At 40.3% G+C, this 23,327-nt stretch overlaps 1 protein-coding gene across 1 annotated transcript in view; it reads right to left on the bottom strand.

Moving 5' to 3' along the window:
• Positions 1–5,512: 5,512 nt before the first annotated feature.
• TBX21 (T-box transcription factor 21) overlaps positions 5,513–23,327 on the bottom strand; it is a 51,745-nt gene continuing 33,930 nt past the window's right edge. The window contains exons 2-6 of the mRNA XM_026669804.2: positions 15,159–15,313; positions 11,458–11,579; positions 11,158–11,316; positions 6,816–6,877; positions 5,513–6,311 (exon numbers count right to left, since the gene is read on the bottom strand). Coding sequence (XP_026525589.1) covers positions 5,642–6,311; positions 6,816–6,877; positions 11,158–11,316; positions 11,458–11,579; positions 15,159–15,313 — 1,168 coding nt within the window. The 3' untranslated portion in view covers positions 5,513–5,641. The remainder of the gene's footprint in view (positions 6,312–6,815; positions 6,878–11,157; positions 11,317–11,457; positions 11,580–15,158; positions 15,314–23,327) is intronic.

Raw genomic sequence — 23,327 nt, 5'->3', positions numbered from 1 at the left:
TGTGAAGAGCGCAGGGTGCCAGTGGCGAATTAGCCAATCTTGGTGTTCTCTGGCAAATGCCAAACGTCCTGCACGGTGTTGGGTTGTAAGCACAACCCCCACCTGTGGGCATTGGGCCCTCATACCACCCTCATGGAGTCTGTTTCTGACCGTTTGAGCAGCCACATGCACATTTGTGGCCCGCTGGAGGTCATTTTGCAGCTCTCTGGCAGTGCTCCTCCTGTCCCTCCTTGCACAAAGGTGGAGGTAGCGGTCCTGATGCTGGGTTGTTGCCCTCCTACGGCCTCCACATCTCCTGATGTACTGGCCTATCTCCTGGTAGTGCCTCCATGCTCTGGACACTACACTGACAGACACAGCAAACCTTGCCACAGCCCACATTGATGTGCCATCCTGGGTGAGCTGCACTACCTGAGCCACTTGTGTGGGTTGTAGACTCAGTCTCATGCTACCACTATGCTGGCATCGCCAGCATTCAAAAGTGACCCAACCATCAGCCAGAAAGCATAGGAACTGAGAAGTGGTCTGTGGTCACCACCTGCAGAACCACTCCTTTATTGGGGATGTCTTGCTAACTGCCTATGCTTTCCACCTGTTGTCTATTCCATTTGCACAACAGCATGTGAAATTGATTGTCAATCAGAGTTGCTACCTAAGTGGACAGTTTGATTTCACAGAAGTGTGATCGATTTGGAGTTACATTGTGTTGTTTAAGTGTTCCCTTTAATTTTTTGAGTGGTGTATTTTGACAGTTTAGGAAATAATTGTATTTTGCCTCAGTACTGTAATCTAGGAAAATCTAATATTTTTATCTTTATGTTGCCTTATCTTTATCTTTCTTATGTTGGAAGTAAGAAATGTACTAGGCCTGGGGAAATAGCTTGCATGAGGAAATTGATGAATCCCTAATGTTATTATAGTGAAACCCAGCATTTGCTTATCAGTGGCCCAGTCCCTTAGTTAGTCTCTTAGTTGCTATGAGACTATTTTCATTTGCAAACATTCCCCAAGATTAGAAAAATCAAATGGTTGGGTGTGTGCGAAAATGCCTTATCTTCTGCTCAACAATATAATATGGCTTAATATGGTGTCCTAGTTCACATAATGTGGCAGTACTATGGTTGGATTCTTCAAACATATTAAGCCACTCAACAGGTTTTAGTCTAATGTAGTAATGTGCAAATCCATTTACTGTGTGCCCCACTGCAAAAACCAACACCAGAACCCACATTTGGACCTAAAATAAAAAATACTTTTGATGGAGTCTGCATACTTATCTTATCCTGTCCAGTATTATTAAATGTAATCCCAGCATTTTAACTCCAAAGCCAGCACCTTGATTGATTTCATGTACCGTTTAATGATTAGTTATGATTTTGGTCTAGACAGTTGGTGATAAGGGTGCCATGTTTGAATCACAGCCTATTGAGGGAGATTTTGAACTAGGATTTCCCCCTAATGGCCTAATTTGTTGAGGGCCATTTATATGTCATGCAGCACAGAATAAGCATCCACCTTTTAGTCTAGAGCAGGGGTAGTCAACCCTTTTTTACCTACCACCCACTTTTGTATCTGTTAGTAGTAAAATTTTCTCTAACCGCCCACCAGTTCCACAGTAATGGTGATTTATAAAGTAGGGGACAAAACCCCTACCGCCCACCATGAAAGCTGGAACACCCACTAGTGGGCAGTAGGGACCAGGTTGACTACCACTGGTCTAGTGTATGATTTATTTATGGATTCATTATGCTGTATGAACTCTCCCCCATTTACTGTAAACAAGTATGTTGTATAAAGTATGAATAAAAATCAGCTGGAGGTGAAATCATGGTCATGTAAGCCATATTTATAGTCTCACATGTTCAGGCTAAATATTTTATCTTCCCTCCTTTCCTAGACTGCTGAGAAAGAGTACACATAGTATAAAGGGATTCGTGGTGCCTCTTGGTACAACAATTATTTCCTGATCCAAATAGAAGAAATGTGAGATCATAAGTCACTTCAGTTCTGTTGCAAAGAATTGGGCTGAATCTGTGGGGTCACCAAGAACTGAATTCAGCTTGAAGGATGTTTTAGCTCTTAAAAGCTCCTTATAGCCTCTGAAAGACCAACAGGCTCATTTTTTAAATCATGTCTCTGAAAAATGCCCATACCATCCCAGTAGAAGACCATGTATGTGGTGATTTGAATGCCACCTCTGAAGTACAACTGCTTTCAGATATTTTGCTGCCTGAGGACAACATAGTCCATGTATATGCAGACACATGAGCACTTGTTCAGAAGCAGATCAGGTAGGTCGGTGAATTTTCCTCCCAATAGTGGTCCAAGACAACTCAGAGGAGCAACATTCATTGTGTAAATGTGGTTCAACCTCTTCCATTTAATAATTGCTGATCCCAACCTCCCTGCAAGGTGGGTTGTTGTGATCATTTCTGTCTCAGTGAGGATATGGCCAAACCGAATACATATAGAATTACTATCATGATGGCGTTCCCAAGAAATAAAAAACGTACATACATATTCACATGGTACACACTCCAATGTGCGACAGTTTATTTAAAGAAATTCTTAAGCCCAAAAACAAATCTCACAGAGCCTGTACACTACTTTCAATAAATATTTGCTACCATAAAGATTTTTGTTGTCCTGAAAAATAAAATTAGAAAAGAGAACTTCAAAACACCACAAAGATCATTTTCTCTTTTACACCTACATCTTTTTTGTTATCTTTAAGAGTGTAAACAGCTGAATCTGACCATCATCACCATTCCAAAGAGATTCAGTAGAAGTTAGTGGGCCAACAAGAGACTTTAAAAGGGGAGTGTCACTTTTGATTATCTAGCATAATTAAATTACCAAATGACCATCAAGTGTTTCCAGGATCAGGGCTTATAAATTACTAACAAGATTTGTTAGGGGAGGGGAAATCTTTCTAAAGGAACAGGTTGAAATATAAAAATACAACCTCTCTCTGCCTCTGCCCATTGTCCATAAAGCTAATTATTTTATGTGGGGCAACCCACTGGGATATTTTTCTATATTTAAAAGGATTCAGGGATACCATGCATAGGACAATGGCCTGAGTGTTGTTGACAACATTTTTTGCCTTTGGCTTTGGAAAATATTCTAAATTGGAGGATATGTGTGCTGCACATGCCTGAAAATTATGGCAAATGCTACAGAATCCATAAAAAAATTGATAGGTTAATCCTGATTTTGCATACAACAAGAGGTAATTTTTTCCTCCCTTTGCCTGCACCACTAATTTTCAGAGGAGAGGAGTAGGGAGGCTCCTTGGGAAGCCTATTCCTGAATGCTGATTACATCTGGCCTTTGCTCTTCTCTGTAGTTAAAATCTGTGGACTTGGACATAAGATAGCAAGCAAAAATGGCAGCAAAGATTTGCAATGTAGGAGACCTACGACAACCTTTACAATTCAGGTGTGTCACATCTGGCTATTAGAAAGGAAATCATGGTGCATGACTTTTTACCAGTAATCCTTTACTTCCTAGGACAGTGGTTCCCTAACTTTCTGGCTTGGTGGCCCGGTGCAGATGGAAGAGGGGAGTGCATGCCCCTGCTGGTCACACAAATGGAGCTTCGCACACAAGTACAAGCACCTGCTGCTTGTGTGAGTGGAGCTGCATGCATGCATGTTTGCCTGCCTCTTCAGCAGCTTAGTTCTGAATAGGCTGTGGTCCTGGCATTGGGGACCTTCTGCTAGGACATTTAGAATGGAGTCATAATACAGAATCTTTGTCTTTATGTTTTAAACAATCCCAGAGTCCCAAAGAACTTCAGCATTGTCTATACTGCCCAAGTATGCATAGCAGAAAATACGTATTTGCATACCTGTATAGGTTTTGTCCCACAGCTGAGTTATGAATAACCAGAACTGGCTAAATTTCTAATTTCTTTACATGACTAAAGAGTCAATACACTGGATTATTAAGTGGAATAAGCTTATGTACAGTGACCCATCTCTCAGGTTCAGCTACTCTTGATTCAAAGTTGGTTGGTTGGTTTTGCCACAAAACAAGTTTTGTTATTTCTAATTCATAGTTAGAGAGATTGTGTTTTATGACAACAATGAGGAAATTATTACTGTAACCTATGGTTTTTGCATATGTAGGCTGTAACTGCAATCTTATCCTCTTCTGTTTGAAAGGAAGTACAGCTAAAATCTAGTTAAAATATTTTTTAAAAAATTGTCAAAGGGATAACGAGAGCATTAAAATTGCCAAACAACAACAAAGTCTTTGTATATAACAGATTGACCCACAGCTGTACTGGTTGAAGCTTTTCCCACTATTTTATGATATATTGCATTCTATTTGTATCGGTTGCCAAATTTGTGTCTGTATGAGTTTGTGTATCTATACCATCCTCTGTTTGGGTGGGGGGGATACATTTCCTCTTTTCTTATACTGCATAAGTGGCTGACTTCTTTAATTCAAGCACCCATCCAAGTGAACGCAAAGCAATGAGAACACAGCACATCTGTATGTGATCAGATGTATATGCTGAGCTCTGTCAAAAAGACACTTGAGGTTACCAATCTCTGGGTGGGTTGGACCAAAAGAACCTTGATTTTGAAAGCAAGCATGCAGAATTGAAATAAAAGGCAGGAATAGCACATTTTTGTTTTGTACCAAAAACATTTTTCCAAATTGCTTGCCATAATTTTAAATCAGTTTTTCTATCCATCATAATCCCAATGATATGTTAATGGATTGTTGGGATTTTAAGAAGGATAGATAGGTAGAGACTGGATTGTAAAGTAATTACATTGTCCTAAATTTAGTTATGATAAAAACATTGATATGTTACTAGCTGTGCAAGAACAGAAGAGGTCTATTTGTACTCATTCAAAGGCACAAAATGTATATCCCCTTTAAAGCAAAGTGCTGCAGAGAGATTGCATCCTCAGACAGATGCATAGCTGAGTTATACTCATGGTTTCCAATTCAGCAGGTGATACTTACATCGAGACCTACTTTGTTGCACCAATCTCTAGTAGATCAGAACAAATCAGCAAGCTGATATGTAGCATTATGGCATGCACTTCAGAATTAAGAAGTATTTGTGCACATTGTGAGTTTATCAGATCTCTCCATGTTGAATTTCACATATTAATATTTGCTAAACATTTCAATGCATTTAAGAAGATAAAATCGTTTCTCATTGCTCAACAATATGCAGGAATGGCAGAGCTTGGAAGCAGAATTGAAAATAGCTACAGTATGTGAAGAGAACCTGCAGATGTGTTGCGTTGATGCATTTCTACTGGAGTATGTCTGTCCTTGTCATTTGCCACACACAAGCAAAAGCTCTTATACATGAATATAAGGGAATCCAAGAGCCAAGATCTGGGCTCACCATGAAAGCTTGCATCACTTAGATCCACAAATGTCGCAATGAATGCATGTTTAACACCAGAAGACTACCACCTGGAAACTGTAGAATAAAGAAGTGTGATTACAAAGAACCTCATTCTATGACTTAGCGATAGTTTTGGCAGTGCCCATGGAGGAGTGGGCTATTTCCCACAAAGAGATGCATCTTACAGGGAATTTCTAACATAGTTACCTCTGCAGGAAACCCCCCCCATCCTTTGCTATTACACCTCTCTGACTTCTCTTAATTGCCATAGAACCCATAATAACCACTGTCCCCACCACCTTCTTTGTCATAAAGCTCCCCATTGCGGAGAGGTGGGGAGCTTTCGGCACTTGAGACATATGGAGACACTCTGCGACGCTTACACTCAGCTTCGTATAAGCCAGAGTCTGAAGAATCTGCAGACTTCACCGAGCCTGGTTCAGCCCAGCCCTCATTGTCCTTCCCTTTCTCCTCTCCAGCAGGCAAGGCCTGCAAATCCCGCATGGGCCGGAACCAGCTCAGGGGCCCTGGATTGGGCTTGGGATGGTGGTACTGAGATGGTGAACTCCATGCAGGAGGCGGACCAAATGGGTGGTCCTGATAGTAGGGCAAGGAGGAATGGGAGGCCGGCTGGAGAGCAAATGGCTTTACCCCATAGGGCATAAATTTGTTCCCTCGGAAGTCTCCCTCATAGGCACCATATTCCAGGGGAGCAGGGGGAGGCTGTTGTGAAGCAAAATACCAGTGGGAAGGATCCTTGGGTGGCAGAGGGAGTGGGACACATTCCCGATTGAAGAAGCGGCTCTGGGGCAGTGGAAACTGGTCATGCAAGAAAGGCTGGAACCGGCTGCCTGACAGGAGCTGCTGGCAGCTGGCCACACTGGGTGGAGATGGGGTTGTGCGTTCTCCCTCAGTTGTGGTATACATCCTGGCAAAGGGTGGAGAATGAAGAGAGAGAAACAGCAAATGGGTGTGAGACAAGGAATCTGCAGCAGATAGTTAGGAAAGACAATCATTCTTGGCCACTAAATTGGATTGTAAGCATATTTTAAATCGTGGTACCTGTTTGTCCTGCTCTAGGATGGACAGTTGGCTGTACTCCACATACAGCTCACATATATTCCAGATACCATAACTAATAATCAAGGATTGTAGGTGCTGTATCTTCAGATCTCTGGAGAATACCAGGTTATCCACTGCTATTTTTGTTTGCTAACTCCCTTCTGCAATCCATCTAATATACTAATTACTGTGCAATTAAGAAACCATATCAAACTACAGCTTGGCATAGTTCTTCAACCATTTCTATGCAATGATTAAATTGGTAACACACCTAGAGTAGGCAGAAGGTGTTACGATCAAATAGAATACAAGGGGTTATGAAATGTTAATGAATACATTAAGAAATTGAAAGAAAATGCAATATACTTACGTATCAAAATTGTCGCGGAAGCCTTTAGCAAAAGGATTATGATCTATTTTCAGCTGAGTAATCTAAAAAAAAATCAAGGAAAAGGTGAGAAAATGGTAGCTATAAATTTTATTAACATTATAACAATGTAATGTAATATAGTAATGTAATTTAACATTAATTATATAATATCAAATGATAAGATATAAGATTTGTAACATATCAAAAAGGAATGAGTTTAGCTATCTCATCTCATCTTATCTTGCTCAATTCATTAATTATTATTATTATTAATATGGTTCATCATATAGTTAACCAGATGTTTGTGTCCACTAAACCAGATGTTTGTGTCCATGTACCACAAAGATCCTGGATTTACTATTACTATTATTGCTATTACTATTATCACAATTACTATTACTATTATTTGTCTGTCGTATGTGGGATGGCACAGTGGCTCAGTGGTTAAGGCGCTGGGCTTGTCAGCTGGAAAGCTGACAGTTTAGCTTTGAGACCTGAGAGCCATGCAACAGGGTGAACTCCCATCCCTGTCCCAGCTCCTGCCAACCAAGCAGTTCAAAAGCTTGGAAATGTGAGTAGATAAATAGGTACTACTGCACTGGGAATATAACAGCATTCTGTGACTTCATTCTCGCCACCTGACTATGAAAATGTCTTCGGACAGCGCTGACTCAATGATCTTGAAACAGAGATTAACACTGCCAGGGGTGGGATTCAAATTTTTTAATAACTGGTTCTGTGGGCGTGGCTTAATTTGTGGATGTGGCTTGGTGGTCATGTGACTGGATGGGTGTGGTTTGGTGGTCACATGATCGGATGGGCATCGTTTGGTGGCCATGTGACTGGCAAATCAAATATAAGTGGCCCTTGCTTAATGGCTGGTTGCTTAGCAAGTGTTCTAATTTATGACTGATCTCCCCAGAGCTACTTGACCTGTTTTTGGAGATTTGACAGCCATGCGCGCATGCACACCCACCCACTCCCTTCTAACCCTGCTATTCTATGATTCTATAAGGATCTCCTGCTGGAGCAGGGGGTTGGACTAGAAGATGATCTCCAAGATCCCTTCCAGGCAAGCCCTGGATTGCTGTGCTATTTCAAAGAGTCTTCTGAAGCTAAGGTTTGTGTCCGTCCTTCCTCTCCTTTTTTCTCTCTCTCTCTCCCTCCTTCCCTCCCATGTATCTATCTATTCATATATCTCATTCACTTTCTCCTCTCTCCCTCCCTCTTTCTTTCTGTCTTTCTGTCCCTTCCTTCCATCCCCTTTCTTTCTCTATCCCTTTTCTTCCTTTCTCTCCCTTTTTCTTTCCCTTTTCTTTTGTCTCTTCCTTCTCTTTCTCTCTCTCTCTCTCTTTCTCTTCCTCTCTCTATTTCTCTCTTCCCCTCTTTCCCTCACTCTTTCTTTCCCTCTCTTCCTCTTTCCCTCTTTCCCTCTTTTTCTTTCTCTCCCCTTCTCTCTCTTTCCCTCTCTCTTTCTCCCCTCTATCCCTTCCATTCCTCCTTCCCTCTCTCCTAAGGCTAGGAGACCCACCTGAAACACACACATACACACACACACACACACACACTTCCAATGTCACTCGTTAACTTACTTCCCAGTTGCGCACTTTCCCTGCCGTCATTCTGGCTGCTGGGCACTGCCCGTCAGCAGGAAGATCAGGCCGTGCAGAGGCCACCGCAGGTCGGGCAGGGCGTGGGGTGGTGGGTGAAGGTCCCATGGCCAGAGGTGCAGACTGAGCCCTAGTCATGGTCCTCAACTGCCGCGCTGCTCTGGCTGCTCGCCATTGCCCGCCAGCAGAAAGAGCAGGCTGCCGCAGGTTGGGCAGGGTGCAGGATGGTGGGTATGGGTCCCACTGCCAGAGGGGCAGACTGAGCCCGGACACGGCTCCCCAGTGTTGGGGTGTCCCGGAGGGGTTGTGGTGTCGCCCCATGGTCAGAGCGATGGCATTGGAGGTGGCCATGCCTGAGGTGAAGGCCTCCACAGATGCGCCCCCCACGCACAGCCCAGCACTGATGCCCTAGCAACCTCCATGTCCGCAAAAGCAGCTGCCTCTCCCTGGATGCCGCCAAGCCAAGCCGGCCAAGGGAGCGCCTGGAAGATGAACTCGAAAGGGATCCCAAAGACCCAGACTCCCCCCCCTTCTCCTCATTGGTTCCCGACCATCTTAGCTCCCTGGAACGGCCTGCTTGTCTGAGGCCACTGACTTGCCCCTGGCCAGCCCCCCATGTGAGGCACCCTCCTTGCCTGATCTGGACAATGCTGTGGGAGGACAGAGAGCCTCCCTGGCGCCTGGGAAAAGCCTGCCAATGGCCCACAGGCTGCTGGGGGGGGGGGTGCAGGAGGCAACCAGGAAGCACGAGGCTAAGCCACCTGCATCGCCCCTCCTTCGTCGAGCTGAGTGTTTTAGCTGAGTGCAGGCCGCTGCTGTGTGAGCTCCATGGGCTGGAAGATAAGGCTGATGACAGGGAAGGAAGATCCGCTCTCACGAGGCTTGACTCGCATCATTCTCACAGCAGCGGCCCACATTCAGCCAAAGCATGCAGGCCATCAGGTGGCAGAGGGAAGGGGCACCATAGCTTCGTGCTCCCTAGTCACTCCCACCCCACCCTGCCCCTAGCAGTCAAGGCCCACCAGTTGCGGAGAATCCAGGTGAGGGCGAGAATCCAGCCTGGCGGGGACCCAAGCGGTGATGAGTCAGCCCTGGCTTGCCTTCCTCTCGGCCACCAGTAAGCCAGGTAACTGGGATGGGGGGGAAGCTTGCTAGGCTGCGAGTTCTGCATGGAGCCACAGCGTTGGCGACTAAGCAATGCAGGCAAGTGGGGAGGGAAAGCTTGCTAGGCCACGAGTGCCGCATGAAGCTGCAGTGCAGTTGAGCAAGCCAGACAGGGATGGTTGGGGGAAGCTAGCTAAGCCATGAGCGCTGAGGCGGCAGCGGCAGCCTAGGCCAGCCTGGGAGTCAGGACTCAACTGGGGCTGGCAGCAGCAATGGCATGTAGGCGACCGGGGTTTGCAGAGCTTCACTCACCTAGGGAAATCAGGTGGTGGAAGACAGGCAGCGATGGCTGGCTGGCTGGCTGGTGGCTGCTTCTGCTGGAAGCGATGGCGGCCGGTGGGAAAATGTGGCAAGCAATGTAGCGCACATGCGCTATAAGGAGTGACTGGGGGCAGTTGGGGGGAGAATGCCTTCAGCTATTGTAGCGCATGCACGTGATGTCGCACATGCACAATACAGGCTGGCTGGGCAGGGAACAGAGGACCCGGCGGGGGGGGGCAGCTAGGGGCCCGTTTTACTAGTTCTCCAAACTACTGGGAATCGTAACAACGGTTCTACTGAATTGGTGCGAACCGGTAGTTTCCTATCCCTGCACACTGCCCTCTATAAGTAGCGATGTCTAATGGGGTAAAATCCACAGGGGCTCCTTTTTACCATGCTGTATGTGTTATATGTGTTATACCAAAATCCACTTATATAATGATGGGAACAATTGTATTAATAATAATAACTATTGTATGCTATGACATAATGGATTTTTGATCCTTGTGTCACTTCAGGGAACTTCAAGTGTGCTCATTAATTCTTTACCTGCAATCACAGTTGCCTTTTTCTTTTCTAAATTAGCTGATGTGCTCTTGCCAAGAGGATATTTATTAACAGGGTGATTGTTAAAAAATAACTTTCCCTATCTGAACTTTAATTAAGTTCCTTGTGCCAGTCTGTGATGTAGTTAGAAGATTAGACTAAGACTAGGGAAAGCCAGGTTCAAATCCTAGCTAAGTTATGGCACTCAATACAATAATCCCCATTTAATGACTTTCTCATTTAGCAACTTTGTTTGTAGTTATGATAGTGATGAAAAAATAAGTTTGAAACACATCCTCTTTTTTACTGCCTTTGAAGCAAAGGAAAGCTTTAATAAGATCATAAGCCCAATTACAATTTCACTTAGCAATTGCTTTGATTAATGACCAATATTCTGGTCCCAATTCTGGTTGCTAAATGAGAGCTGTCAAATTTTATCAGGTCACATGACATATCACGATGTGTTTTGTCTTTTCAGAGCTGGGTGGGTGTGGCCTGTGTATGATGCATCCGGCCCATGGGCCACTTGTTTGACAGGCCTGCTATAGATAATTTGAGCCCATTTCCACGTATAGGCCTAAAAATCCCTCACAGGAATACCATGGGGGTGAGAAGCCAGGAGTGTATGAAGTTTTATAGGAATGCTGGGATAGAATACTACAGACAGGCAAATACATATTTTCAAACTTTGCCACCACCTTCTCATCCTTCTGCCATATGAAGAGTAAATGGGGGCAATCCCACTTCTCGTGTAAACTTACATCAGCATTTTGGTATGCAGTAACCGCGATGAACTGAGTCTCTGAAAAAGTAAAGGTCTGAGTGCAGATTGAGGGGTGCACTTCATCCACTTCACCCTGCTTGGCCTCAGTAACATGCAGGCGAGGCTGATACTTGTGTAAGGACTGCAGTACAATCATCTGCCAAATACACAGGACACAATTCATTCATACATGATCTGCGAGTTGCAGCTGAACATATTCCACCCCAATAACAATTCTGGATTTTTTAACAGCAACACTGATGGGATGGATAAAAGCCAGATTCAGGAACCCCGTTACCTGGGTGATATTGTTTGATGCTCCTTTATTGTTGGTGAGCTTCAGTTTTCCAAAAGAAATTTCCTGTCGCATCCAATGAGTTCCAGTGTTGGGAGAATCTGGATGCATGTATGTCCGATTCCCTGAAGGATGGCATTTCCGGTAAGTATCTTGCAGTTTAAGTATGAAGAAAGCACATACTAAACTATTAAGTAAATAAACTCACTTGAAGCCACTTGAGACCAACTATTCTTGCTAAGTTTTGCTCAGCCTGTTCCTGAAATGACATTTCCCAAATTTTTCATCAGGAAGTATGACAATTATATATAGTGGATGCTTGTTTTGATAGCGAGGTGGGGTGGGGAGAACAGGCATATATAGATTACAGGATCCTATTTAGAACTATGACCCTGGCTATAAATAGGATAATCTGGAGTGTGAAATCCCATCAATATGCCATTTTCTTTACATTTTTAGTCAGCTTTTTGGGCCAAAGGGATTCTAATAAACAGCAGATTACCCTAAACCCATCTCAGCTTGCAACATAGCCACAGATTATAATTTGTAAGATAAAGCATTATGTTTTGAAATCAAGATATGTTAAAGCTCTATTACCTGCTGTACAAACGATTAGGATAAGAATGGTTCCTAAATGTGCAAATCTATGTCCAGGGTGCTCCAAAGGGATCAATATTGACCCCCCCACCAAGGTTGATTGGATGTTGGGATTGATAAATGGCTGGTGGTCAATAGGAACAGTCCAAACCCGGAAGAACATGATGATTTATAACTAAAATTCACCCATTTCTAACTATATATCAGTGCTCTTGTTGATGCTCGTCAGATGCAACTTTCCCATTAATATCAACATTAACATGTTTTTCATATTTTCACAATTACCTATTTTTAATGAAATTATTATTGCTATTATTATCCTTTATTTGTAATACAGGTAGTTCTTGACTTATGAGCACAACTGGGGCCAGAACTTGCTAAGCAAGGCAACTTTTAAGTGAGTTGTGCTTGATTTTTTTGCCATGGTTGTTAAGTGGATCACTGCTATAGTGAAGTGAATAACATCGTGGTTAAGTGAATCTGATTTTGCTTGTTGGAAGTCAGCAGAGAAAGTTGCAAATGGTGATCCTATAATTGCCAGGATGCTACAATGGTTGTAAATAACTACTAATTGGCAAGCATCCCAATTTTGATAACGGGGATGCTGCCATTGTAATTTGAACAATTACTAAATGAATGGTCATATGTCAAGGACTATCTGTATTATTAAAGTAATATTTAAAATATTATTTTTATATAATAAACATTTAGGAATCAATAGACAATCTGAAGGGGCTGATGAGCAGAAGAATTGGGGACTCCTAGTTTGTTCTAACATAAATTCTTAATCTCTAAATCTCAAAATTCACTGAACAATCAGGCCATGTAGTTTACTTTATAACAGTAGATTTTATAGCAGTAGTTTATAGTCATTTACTTTATAGCAGTGGAAATACACTTTGCATATAGTCGGATATCTTTAATTTATTATTTCATAGAATAACTTTTGTACTGTCCGTAGGAATAGGAATATTCTTCATGAAAAGGAAGAGGAAGGAATATTATGTATGTTTGCCACCTTGAATTGTTTATAAGAATAATAAAAGTGGGATATATATATTTTTTAATTTTTCTTGCACTAACATTTTGTTAACAGGTTTTTAATGATTACAGTGCCATTTCCCAACTCTGGCAGCAGATGGAGCAATGATTCTTGAAACTGGGGTAAATATTTGAAAATGCAACTGGGATGGTGGAATGACAACAATGAAAGGGATTTTTTTCCACTTTCCAATTTAAATCAGAAAAAAATTAAACACCCAACCTGTGTGACAATTTTATTTACAAATTACCAGTATCTGCTAATAATTTTATGATATTTGAACTAGTATTAATAATAGGAATTCCAGTTAGGACACAAAATCACTTTTTTCCATCTCCAGATAAGTTCTAAGCCAGCAAGAAAATGGAATGGTTTCATAGAGATCCCCTGAACAATTGTAGCTTCTGTCATTGAGCAGATAGAAAATGGGGTCCACTGATTGGGCAGATATGGGGTAAAAGAAACATTTTAAATATTTTAGTTGCAAGCTACCCAGAGTCACTGAGAGGGTGTTGGGCGGCCATATAAATTATCTTTAAAATCTTTTTCCAGATTCAACATTTTCAGCATTGCCTCCCCCTTCTCCAACACACTTTTTTAAAGAGAGTCCTAATATTTCACCCAAAATGATAGCGACAGATACTTAGCACCTGCCTTTGAGGCTTGTTTAGCCATTTCAAGATGTTGTTATTAGCCTAATTGGTTGGAGACAGGAAATAACTGCTTCTTGTAGGTTCCTCCAAAATCCTAACTTTCATCTAAAAATTAGTACAGTAGGCCCAAACTTATGACCCATTGCTTAGCACCTATTTAAAGTTACAGCACTTATGACCTGGATTCAAAATTCCAATGCCTCCCCCCCCCACACACACATACACACCATAGTCACATGATTGCATTTTGCATTCTCAGCAATTGGCCCACATTTATGGCTGTTTACAGCATCCTGCAGTCATGTGATTATGATTTACAGTATTTTTTGGCTGGAAGCAAGCATTTATTTCCAACATCTGACCATGACAACTTGCAGACAGTGGGTTTCATTTAACAACCACCATGTTAACGTAATGTTCACTTAATGATTGCCACAAAAATGTCATAAAATCAGGTCGGTAGTGCTTAGGTGCCTCAATTTATAATTGTCGTGACATATGACAGAAATTCCAGTTCCCATTATGGTTATATTGAGGTTATATATTATGGTTATATTGATTATATTGTTATATACTGTAAATGTTTTGGGAAGTCTTTGTAGAAAAGCAATAGATAAACATTTTAAATCTATGAATTCCTACATACAAAATAGAAGATTCATGACTGAATTAAACCAAAAATGAATCCTGAATACTGTATGTGAATAAATAATAAGTGTAAGAAATAGGGCTGTGTGATGTTGAAAGGAAAGGGGTGGAGCATGTGTGATCATCTCCATAATAACTGCCTATTCCTGAGAAAAGATATGACTCCATTAAGAGTAGCCATTGGGAAATTCAGTAGCATTAAAAAGCACCTTGTTCCCCTCAAATCTGAAATGCTGCACGTCCATAGTAAGAAAGCCTTCACATTCATGGAGAATGCATCTCTTTTATTATTTTATTATCTTGGATTGGACAGAATACGTTATCTAGAAGCTTTGTTGGGGGCAATATGCTGACTCTGTAAAAACTGCTTAGAGAGGGCTGTAAAGCACTATAAAGCAGTATATAAGTCTAAGTGCTATTGCCATTGCTATTAAACTGTCATAGACCTCCTCATTCATGCTGCTATAGATGCCTGAGGATAAGTCCAATGGCAGAAGCCTGAGGATGGGAAGCACGTATTTTTATTGCTGAGTTTTTATTATTCATTTTAGAGCATGAGGCCAAATTAGATCTGAAACCATTCATATTTAATTTAGGGTGGTAATTGCCTCTTTAAAAAAAAAAGAAAACAAAATAGTTCATGCACGTACACTTAAAGGAAGAGTTTTTAAATGTTTGCTGTACTAGAATTCTGATTGGAATTTTATTCCTCCAAAAAGAGAGAGAAGAGACAATGAAGAAAGAGAGGATTTCTCTATTTATACCTGGCATATTTCCCTCGGCCTTGCCGCACTGAACCCATTTCCCTCCTTGGTATCGCCAGTGGTGCTGATCCACTAACACAACATCCACATAGATGCTATAATGAGCCACAGGATCCAGCCCGGAGATGTTGAAACTCAGAAATGGAAACATCCTCCTAATTGGTGAGGTAGAAAGAAGGATTGGGGAAGAGAGAAAAGAAAGGTAGGCTATCACATTGCATATTTCCCACAAACTCAGTTTATTCACTGCTTGTATGCTGAGACATGCCTATAGTCAAGTAAGGCATAATTTTAAAGAAAATATTACAGCAACCATTCATACTTCAGTTTTCTTTCTGTATTACTTATTATTAGCAAATAATTACAAGGTGACACATCCTTGCTTGGCCCTATTGCCATTTGAAATCTTAATTGAGCAAAATAACTCATGTAATATGCATTCCCACCAAATTCTTACTTTCCAACTATGTAGTCCACAAGTAGCCTATATATTGATTACATATTACACACATACAATGTTGCATAACTTTGCATTTTAGAGTTTCTTATTGCATATTATCTGTGTTTTTTTCTGATTTATGTCTTTGTGTCTATGTTGACACAAAGTAAAAAATTGGCCTCATTGCAGTACACATATGACCAAAACATTATCCATCTGTTGCATGAAAAAGGCTACTGTAGAAAGATGGGATATAATTTGGATCAATCAATCAATTTATTAATACTCCAATAGACTGAAAAGACATAAGAAAATCAGTATGACACAGTGATTAAGGAGCTTGACCAGAAGCAGAGAGACCCAGCTTTTAGTTCTCCCTGGAGCATGGAAACTAGATGGTGATCTTGGACCAATCACATCCTTTCATCCTAATGAATATTAGATTCTGTCACAAGCCAGCTGATAAAACAAAATATCTTGTCTCACCATTCAACAGCAGAAATGTTTATGGCTCAATGCTTAAATATAAAAGTGATATAAATATAAAAGATTGGTTAGGACAGTAAGGGCAGATATTTTGTGCTTGGCATATCAAAAATTAAGAAAATGTCTAACTTTACTGGCAAGTTACCCACCCCCAAATACCGTCCCTCCCAAACTAAAGAGAAACAATTATCTATCTCCTTCCACACTTAAGCCACCTTTTACAGCAGTGGCAGCAATGTTGATACTAGGCCTGAAGTAGAAGTAGCCTGTGCCTCAAAACTTCAGCCCTAGCACTAATACTGACCCTCAAAATGCTACTTTGTGTTGCTGTCCAAGATGCAACAGGCCCCTATGGTCTATCAAAGGCTTCTCTGGGTCACACAAGGCCTTCATTCTTGAAAAAGCTTTGGAGAATGCTCTTCTTCAGCCTCTACATGCCCTGCAAAGCACCCCAAAATATGCGCTATTCTCATGTGATTTTTGAAGACTCTAGAGATCACACCAATGCTTGTATAGCCTCCAAAGTGTATTTTCAAGAGTAGTTGTCAGGTATTGTTGAACTCTGATGAGTCATCCAAAATATTGTGGCATGTCACTTTTGACACAAGTGTCATAAGTTCTCCATCACTGTGTTAGGAGTATTTCTTCCAAAGAAAGAAAGGAAGAGGAAAGAGATAATTTTTTATCCTGTATCAAAATAACCCTTTGCTTCCCATCTGTTCTTACTGGTGGTCGTGAATGTGCAATACATCCTCCAGCTTCTTCAGTGGCTGCATTTATCCCTAAGAAGGTTTATTTACTTCCCAACGGACAATTTCCAGCCATTCATAATTGGTTCATCTAATTCAAACAGGGCAGCTCAAACAGAATAGAAGTGCTATATTTTCTTTCCTGAAGAACTGTTGAATTGACTGTGACAGATGTAAGAACAGCTCTGTTTCTTTTTTCACCGCCTCTGACCTTAAGCAAATTCTCTACCTTACCAATTCCCTCTTGCTCCTCCCTGCCTCTTTCGTTCCCCTTCTGCCACATTTCCGGTTCAGAAATAGACACTGCTACTATTTTCAGAGAAAGTGAGAAGAGGAGAAAGAGAGAGAGAAAACCCCTCAAGACAGATGGACAAAACGTCAGATGGCATAAGAAGTTTATTCCCAGGGCAAATTGTTTGCTATTTGAGAATGGAGAATCCAAATCACGCATATACATACATTGAATAATCTGGTGTTTGCTTACAAAACAGTTTTTCTACCTAATTGAAACAACTCCTGTCTGAACAGTTCCCATCTATTTGAACAGGTCCTATGCAAAATAATTTATCATTATATTGTTGTTTAGCAAGTAGCAAGTAAAATGAATTATGATTGTGCCAAGCTGCGTACAATCTGTTAGCAATCTTTTCCCATACATCCACACATATACTGATATAACTGAGGAGGAGGAGAAAGTTAAAGAAATTCTGATTGTGCACAAAGGACTGTCAGCAACCAGGCAGGAGACACACTTGTTACAGTTCTCGAAGGAAGTTTGGTTAAGAGTTGGGATTGGACAAAATAGAATCAAATATTTATTCCAAATTTGCAGCACATGGTTTCTTTTGAAGTTATAGAAATTTAAATTGGGCTTAGCTTTGTTCCATTAGTTTCTCCACAATTCAAGTTTAATGTATTTTTAAAAAATAGGCTCAATAGATTAATATTCATCGTGATTCATTGTCCTTTTCCTTTTAATCTATTAAAATACAGGATCATCTTGAATAGGGCAGAGGGGGATGAGAAATAAAGAGAATATGTGTTATTTTCTGTTCATTATGTTTAAAGACTTGGCAATTGTCAGAGATAAGCTTCCTTTACTCTACATGGCAAATGATGTAAAACGTAAGTACATGCATTATATGAAAAATATAACATCTCCCCACATATGACTAACATACGTATTGTCAGAAAACTCTTATATTCCTGAGTTGTCAAATACTTGGAAACTCAGAGATGCAATTTAGGTGGTTCAGCAATTCAGGCTAATATGAAACACCTTTATCTTAAAGAAGCCTATAGATCACTCATTAGCACAAAGTATAATGTAAGGAAAAAGGCATGATTAGGAAATTAATAAACATCCTTTATGGATTCTGTGCTGTGCAGCCAGTCTATGGGAATTGGATAGTTAGTTAGCAATTGTGAGCTGTTCCCTTAAGAGAATGCATCATGGTAAATGTAGTTAAGGTATCCTGGGAAATGTAGTCCATATCACGTGACCACATCTGTAATCCTGATTGGTCACTAAATTGACCCTCGATGGGTTGGAGGAGGTTTCCTCACTCTTGGCTGAACTCATGGACTCGTGGTAACTGTTCTACTTCTATCGCTATTGACTAGATATTGACTGGAGATACAAGACGAGAGGATTGTGGGAATAAAGATTTAAAAAGAAACTTACAGGTTAAGGACTTTTATAAGTAAATTGACATTGATTTTGGAAAATCATTTAAAAGGACACTAAGGGACAAATTAATTTAGTGCATTAGCAGAGTTAAAGATTAACAAACAATATGAAGATAGAAGATCAAATAGAATTGAATGCACTGGGTTTTAAAATTCAGAAGAAGGTAAATTATCTGGTATTACTATGAGTCTATGTTATTTCTATATTTTATGAATTAACATGTTATTTCAAAATAACTATGTTAATACATGGAATGAAGTTAAAAAGACATGTTAAGATGGGTGAAACTACAACTTTGCTGGGGAGAATTTCGTTAATAAAAATCAACGTCTTGCCTGCAAGGATGTTTTTATTACAGACAATACCTGTTTTGGCAATTTACTAATTAAACAGTGACAGAAAAACTTGAGTGGCAAAAAGCCACTGGTTAAATACAGGTAGATCTCGAATTATGATCACAACCGAGCTCAAAATTTCCATTACTGAGCAAGAGAGTTGTTAAGTGAGTTTTTCCATTTTATGACCTTTCTTGCCAGTTGCTAAGTGAATCACTATAGTTCTTAAGTTTGCAACATGATTGTTAAGTGAATCTGGCTTCCCCATTGACTTTGCTTGTCAGAAGGTCACAAAAGGGGATCACATGACCCTGAGATGCTGCAATTGTCATAAATTAATGCCAGTTGCCAAAGGCCTATATTTTGGTCACATGACCATTGGATGCTGCAATGGTCGTAAGTGTAAAAAGCAATTATAAGTCACTTTTTTCAGTGTCGTCGTAACTTCGAAAATCACTAAATGGATGGTAGTAAGTTGAGGATTATCTGTATAAGGTATTAGAAGATGCAAAGAAAAGAGGAGTTTGCCTAATTGCAGTTTGCTGTTCGGTTTTCATGGAAGACTAGGTTCAACTGAGAAATAAAATGCTTTTCGGGTTGGGACATGACTTGAGAACTGGGTGGCATGGATATTTATGGTACATCAAAGTCAAGGTTAATGTGGATTTGAAAAAGTCATTATGTTAGATTTGTCTTCTTGAGAATATGGTATAGATATAAACCCAGGTTGTGTCCAAGACACCTTTTTAACTCTCAGCACAAGAACCATGTTATAAACAAGAAAAAATAGGCAAAAAAAAAAGGCTTACTTATTATGAAATGCCATAATTTTGCCAAGGAGAATATAAAATAAAATAAGGGAAGAACTTGTGACAGATGAATATATTTGTCAATGGTTTTCTTATCTATAGTTACTAGAAAGATTTAAACTAGACAAAAGAATGTATAGCTCTGAACATTGTTTGGATAAATATGAAATAGGAGCGTATACAAATTATAACTATGTAATTGCTAAAATATATAAACTTTTATCAAGCAAAAATGAATAAGTGAAAGAATATGATAAACATTTTGGTTTTAAAATAATAAGAAAGTATATGGTTGGAAAACTTGAAAATAACATTTTGTTATAATAAAGAGAATTTTTATAAAATGTTCTAACATTGGTTTATGTCACCAGGAACATTGTCTAGAATAGGGGTGTCAAACGTTATGTCACGGCAGTGTCACATGACGTATTTGAATTTCTCCCTCCCCTTTGCTAAACTGGGCATGGGCGTGGCCAGCAGATGACGCATCTGGCCCAGAGGCCGAGAGCTTGACTGTCCTGATATAGATTTCCATTTTACAAATGGAAACAGATAACAGATAACAGATAACAGATAATTAGAGTTGGAAGTGACCTTGTAGGTCATCTAATCCAATCCCCCGCCCAAGCGGGAGACCTTACACCATTTCTGACAAATGGTAGTCCAATCTCTTCTTGAAAGTCTCAACTGATGGTGCTCCCACAACTTCCGAGGGCAAGCTGTTCCATTGGTTGATTGTTCTCACTGTCAGAAAGTTTCTCCTTATTTCCAGGTTAAATCTCTCCTTGTTCAGTTTCCATCCATTATTCCTTGTCTGGCCTACAGGTGCTTTAGAAAATAGCTTGACCCCTTCCTCCCTGTGGCAGCCCCTCAGATATTGGAAGACTGCTATCATGTCTGCCCTGTTCCTTCTCTTTACTACACTAGCCATGCCCCTTCTTCATATGTTTTAGCCTCCAGTCCCCTAATCATCCTGGTTGCTCTTCTCTGTACTATTTCTAGAGTCTCAACATCTTTTTTATAATGTGGTGAACAAAACTGGATGCAGTACTCTAGGTGTGGTCTTACTAAGGCTTTATAGAGTGGTATTAGTACTTCCCTTGATCTTGATTGTATCCCTCTGATAATGCAACTTAAGATTGCATTAGCTGAAACAAACCATTTCAAACTGCAATAAGTTCTTTCACCCCACAATTCAATGAACTGGGCTGGAAAAACTCACCTAGTTCCTGGGAGTTCCACTAACCAATAGGAAGGATGATAGGAGTCCGCCTCCCCTGCCTCCCTTTTCTAGCGCTCAGGTTTGCTTTAAAGGCTTCTCTGACTGAGGCTGAGTCTATGGGTTGGAAGCCCATCAAATCCCTCAATTCAAAGTGGCATTTTCAGAAATGGCATTGGTGTAGTTTCAGTGATAAATATTTAACTTTTCTGGTTTGAGCCAGAATATTTAACTTTTCTGGTTTGAGCTTTCAACGTTAAAGAGAGACATCTTTACATCTTACCATTCCAGAGATGCCTACTAAGAGTGAGATGACAAACTCAAAGGTTCACTACTCCCATAATGTATGAATTTTAAAAATGTTGGAATCAGCTCTAGACACTATGTTCTACAACTATTGTTTAATTTCTTGTAAAACTGCAATACATACTTCCAGTGAGAAGGGCTAGAGGACCTAGGCATTCTAGATTTTGCTGGATTTTTGTAATCCAGCAGCATTGCCCATATTGAGAATTGCCATATGGCAATATTGGGATGGCGTAGATTCCCAATCTTTGAAGGTAAAGTTCATCTTTTCTTTCCCACCTCAAGACAATGAATTCCTTCTACAAACATTTTTTAACCTGATCTCCATGAGGTTAAGAATACCTATACTTTGGGGCTTCCGGTTTCGCACGGCTTCGGTGGCAGCAGGAATTCGCGACTGTCCGCGATTACTGCTGCGCTTGCCGCCAAGGTGCCCCCGATCCAAACGGGTCAGGGGGATATGGCTGCCCTGTAGAGGCAGCCGAAGAGAGAGGGGAGCCGGACAGGGGGTTGGGGGTGTCGCAGACCCCTCCTCGTCCGGAAAAACCCCGTTTTCCCGAGGTGGTGGAGCGGCGGTCAGTAATGGCCACCATGAAGAAGCCGGCAGCCGGGTAAGATTGTGCTGGAGGAAGCAGGAAAAGTGAAAGTGCTGTCTGAGCCGGGTCAATCAACAACTTTTAAACACCCTGGAAACTGAATTGTTAGAACTGCTAGAAGATACATTGTATCCCTAAGAAGATCGGAAAGCGGCGGAGAAAGCTGTCAAGGGGAAAAAAAACCTTTCTTTTCTTAACTCTCCCACCCCATAGAAACAGCAGATGAAGATTTGGAAAATTTATCTGAGCACTCAAGGTAAATTATTTTGAAAGTTAAAGCCAAGGGATAAAGGATTCCTGGACATTGGATTTAATAACTTAAGAAATCAGAAAACCCTTATTGGAGGTATGGATTTCTGAATACTTAAAAGAAAATTGTTGTTGTAAGTGGGAAGGGAGAGGGAAAAAAAATTGGAGCAGAAGTTGAAAAAGGAGGAGATTGCCTAGAACTTTAAAGAAAGATATATTGTAATTGGATCTCTTTGATTAAACAGTAACCCCAGAAAGAGAAATAGAAGAAAGAACTTTGGTAACTTTGGAATTCTTTGCAATTATTTTTGATTAAAAATACTTGGGTGGTTGTTTTGGAAAAAGTTTTTCTCTTCACGATGGCATCGCTTGTGGATGAACTAAAAATTGAATATAAAAAATATAAAAAAGAAAAACGAGATGGAAAAGATACTTTGGGCACTCTATTTCAATTTTTAGAAATGGTGGTATGCACTTATGAAAAGTTGACTACGCAGCAGGACGACTGGGACAAAGAAGAAGAAGAAGCCATCTTTGATGAACAATGGGTTCTTTTTGGGGAGGAGGAGAAAGAGGAAAAGAAAAAGGGGATTTTAAGGTTTGAAAAAACAACCAAAAAAGAGAAAAAGGAGATGAAAGGTGGATACAAGGTTAGAAAACAACAGAAAGGGAGTAAGAAAAGGGAGGAGAAGAGACAAAGGGGTAAAAAGGGCAAGGAGAAGAATAAGCAAGAGAGAAAGGAGGGGATGAGAAGTCTTAATGGTGGGAAGCAAGACTTAAAGAAACAAAGCTTATTTAGAGAAAATGGGTAATTCTAATTGAAAAAGGGATTCTGGAAGGTACATAAGATTGTGCTTTTATATGTGTATTTAGAGTAAAATGCTTAAGATATAAATGAGTATTAATATATATGATTAGCTTCTTAATGATATGGATAGTGGTTATATATGATTTTATTTAGTTATTGTTATGTTTTTACTCCTTTCATAAAATTTATTGTGTAACTTTAGAATGTACTAAACAGAATCCCAATATAAATTAAGTGTTATATTAAGTAACTTTAAGCTAGGGGAATGAGTCAAAGGCGTCACTCCAATCAGTGTACAGGAGAAGTATATTAAAAGAGAAAAAATGAATGGATAAATAAAAACAGAACAGACAAAGAATGATAAGTATTATGAACTGAATTGAGATAAGATAAATAAAACAAAATTAAGAAAGATAAAAGAGGGAAGAAGCTATATAGAAAGTTGAAAATGGTAATAAGATATGGAATGATATATAAAGTAAA

Source organism: Notechis scutatus, chromosome Z (genome assembly GCF_049901735.1).
Source record: "Notechis scutatus isolate UNSWTSFEM ecotype Mainland chromosome Z, rNotScu1.2, whole genome shotgun sequence".
NCBI classification, from domain to species: Eukaryota; Metazoa; Chordata; class Lepidosauria; order Squamata; family Elapidae; genus Notechis; species Notechis scutatus.
The sequence above is the reverse complement of the archived record's forward strand: the minus strand, read 5'-3'. Positions and strand labels throughout refer to the sequence as shown.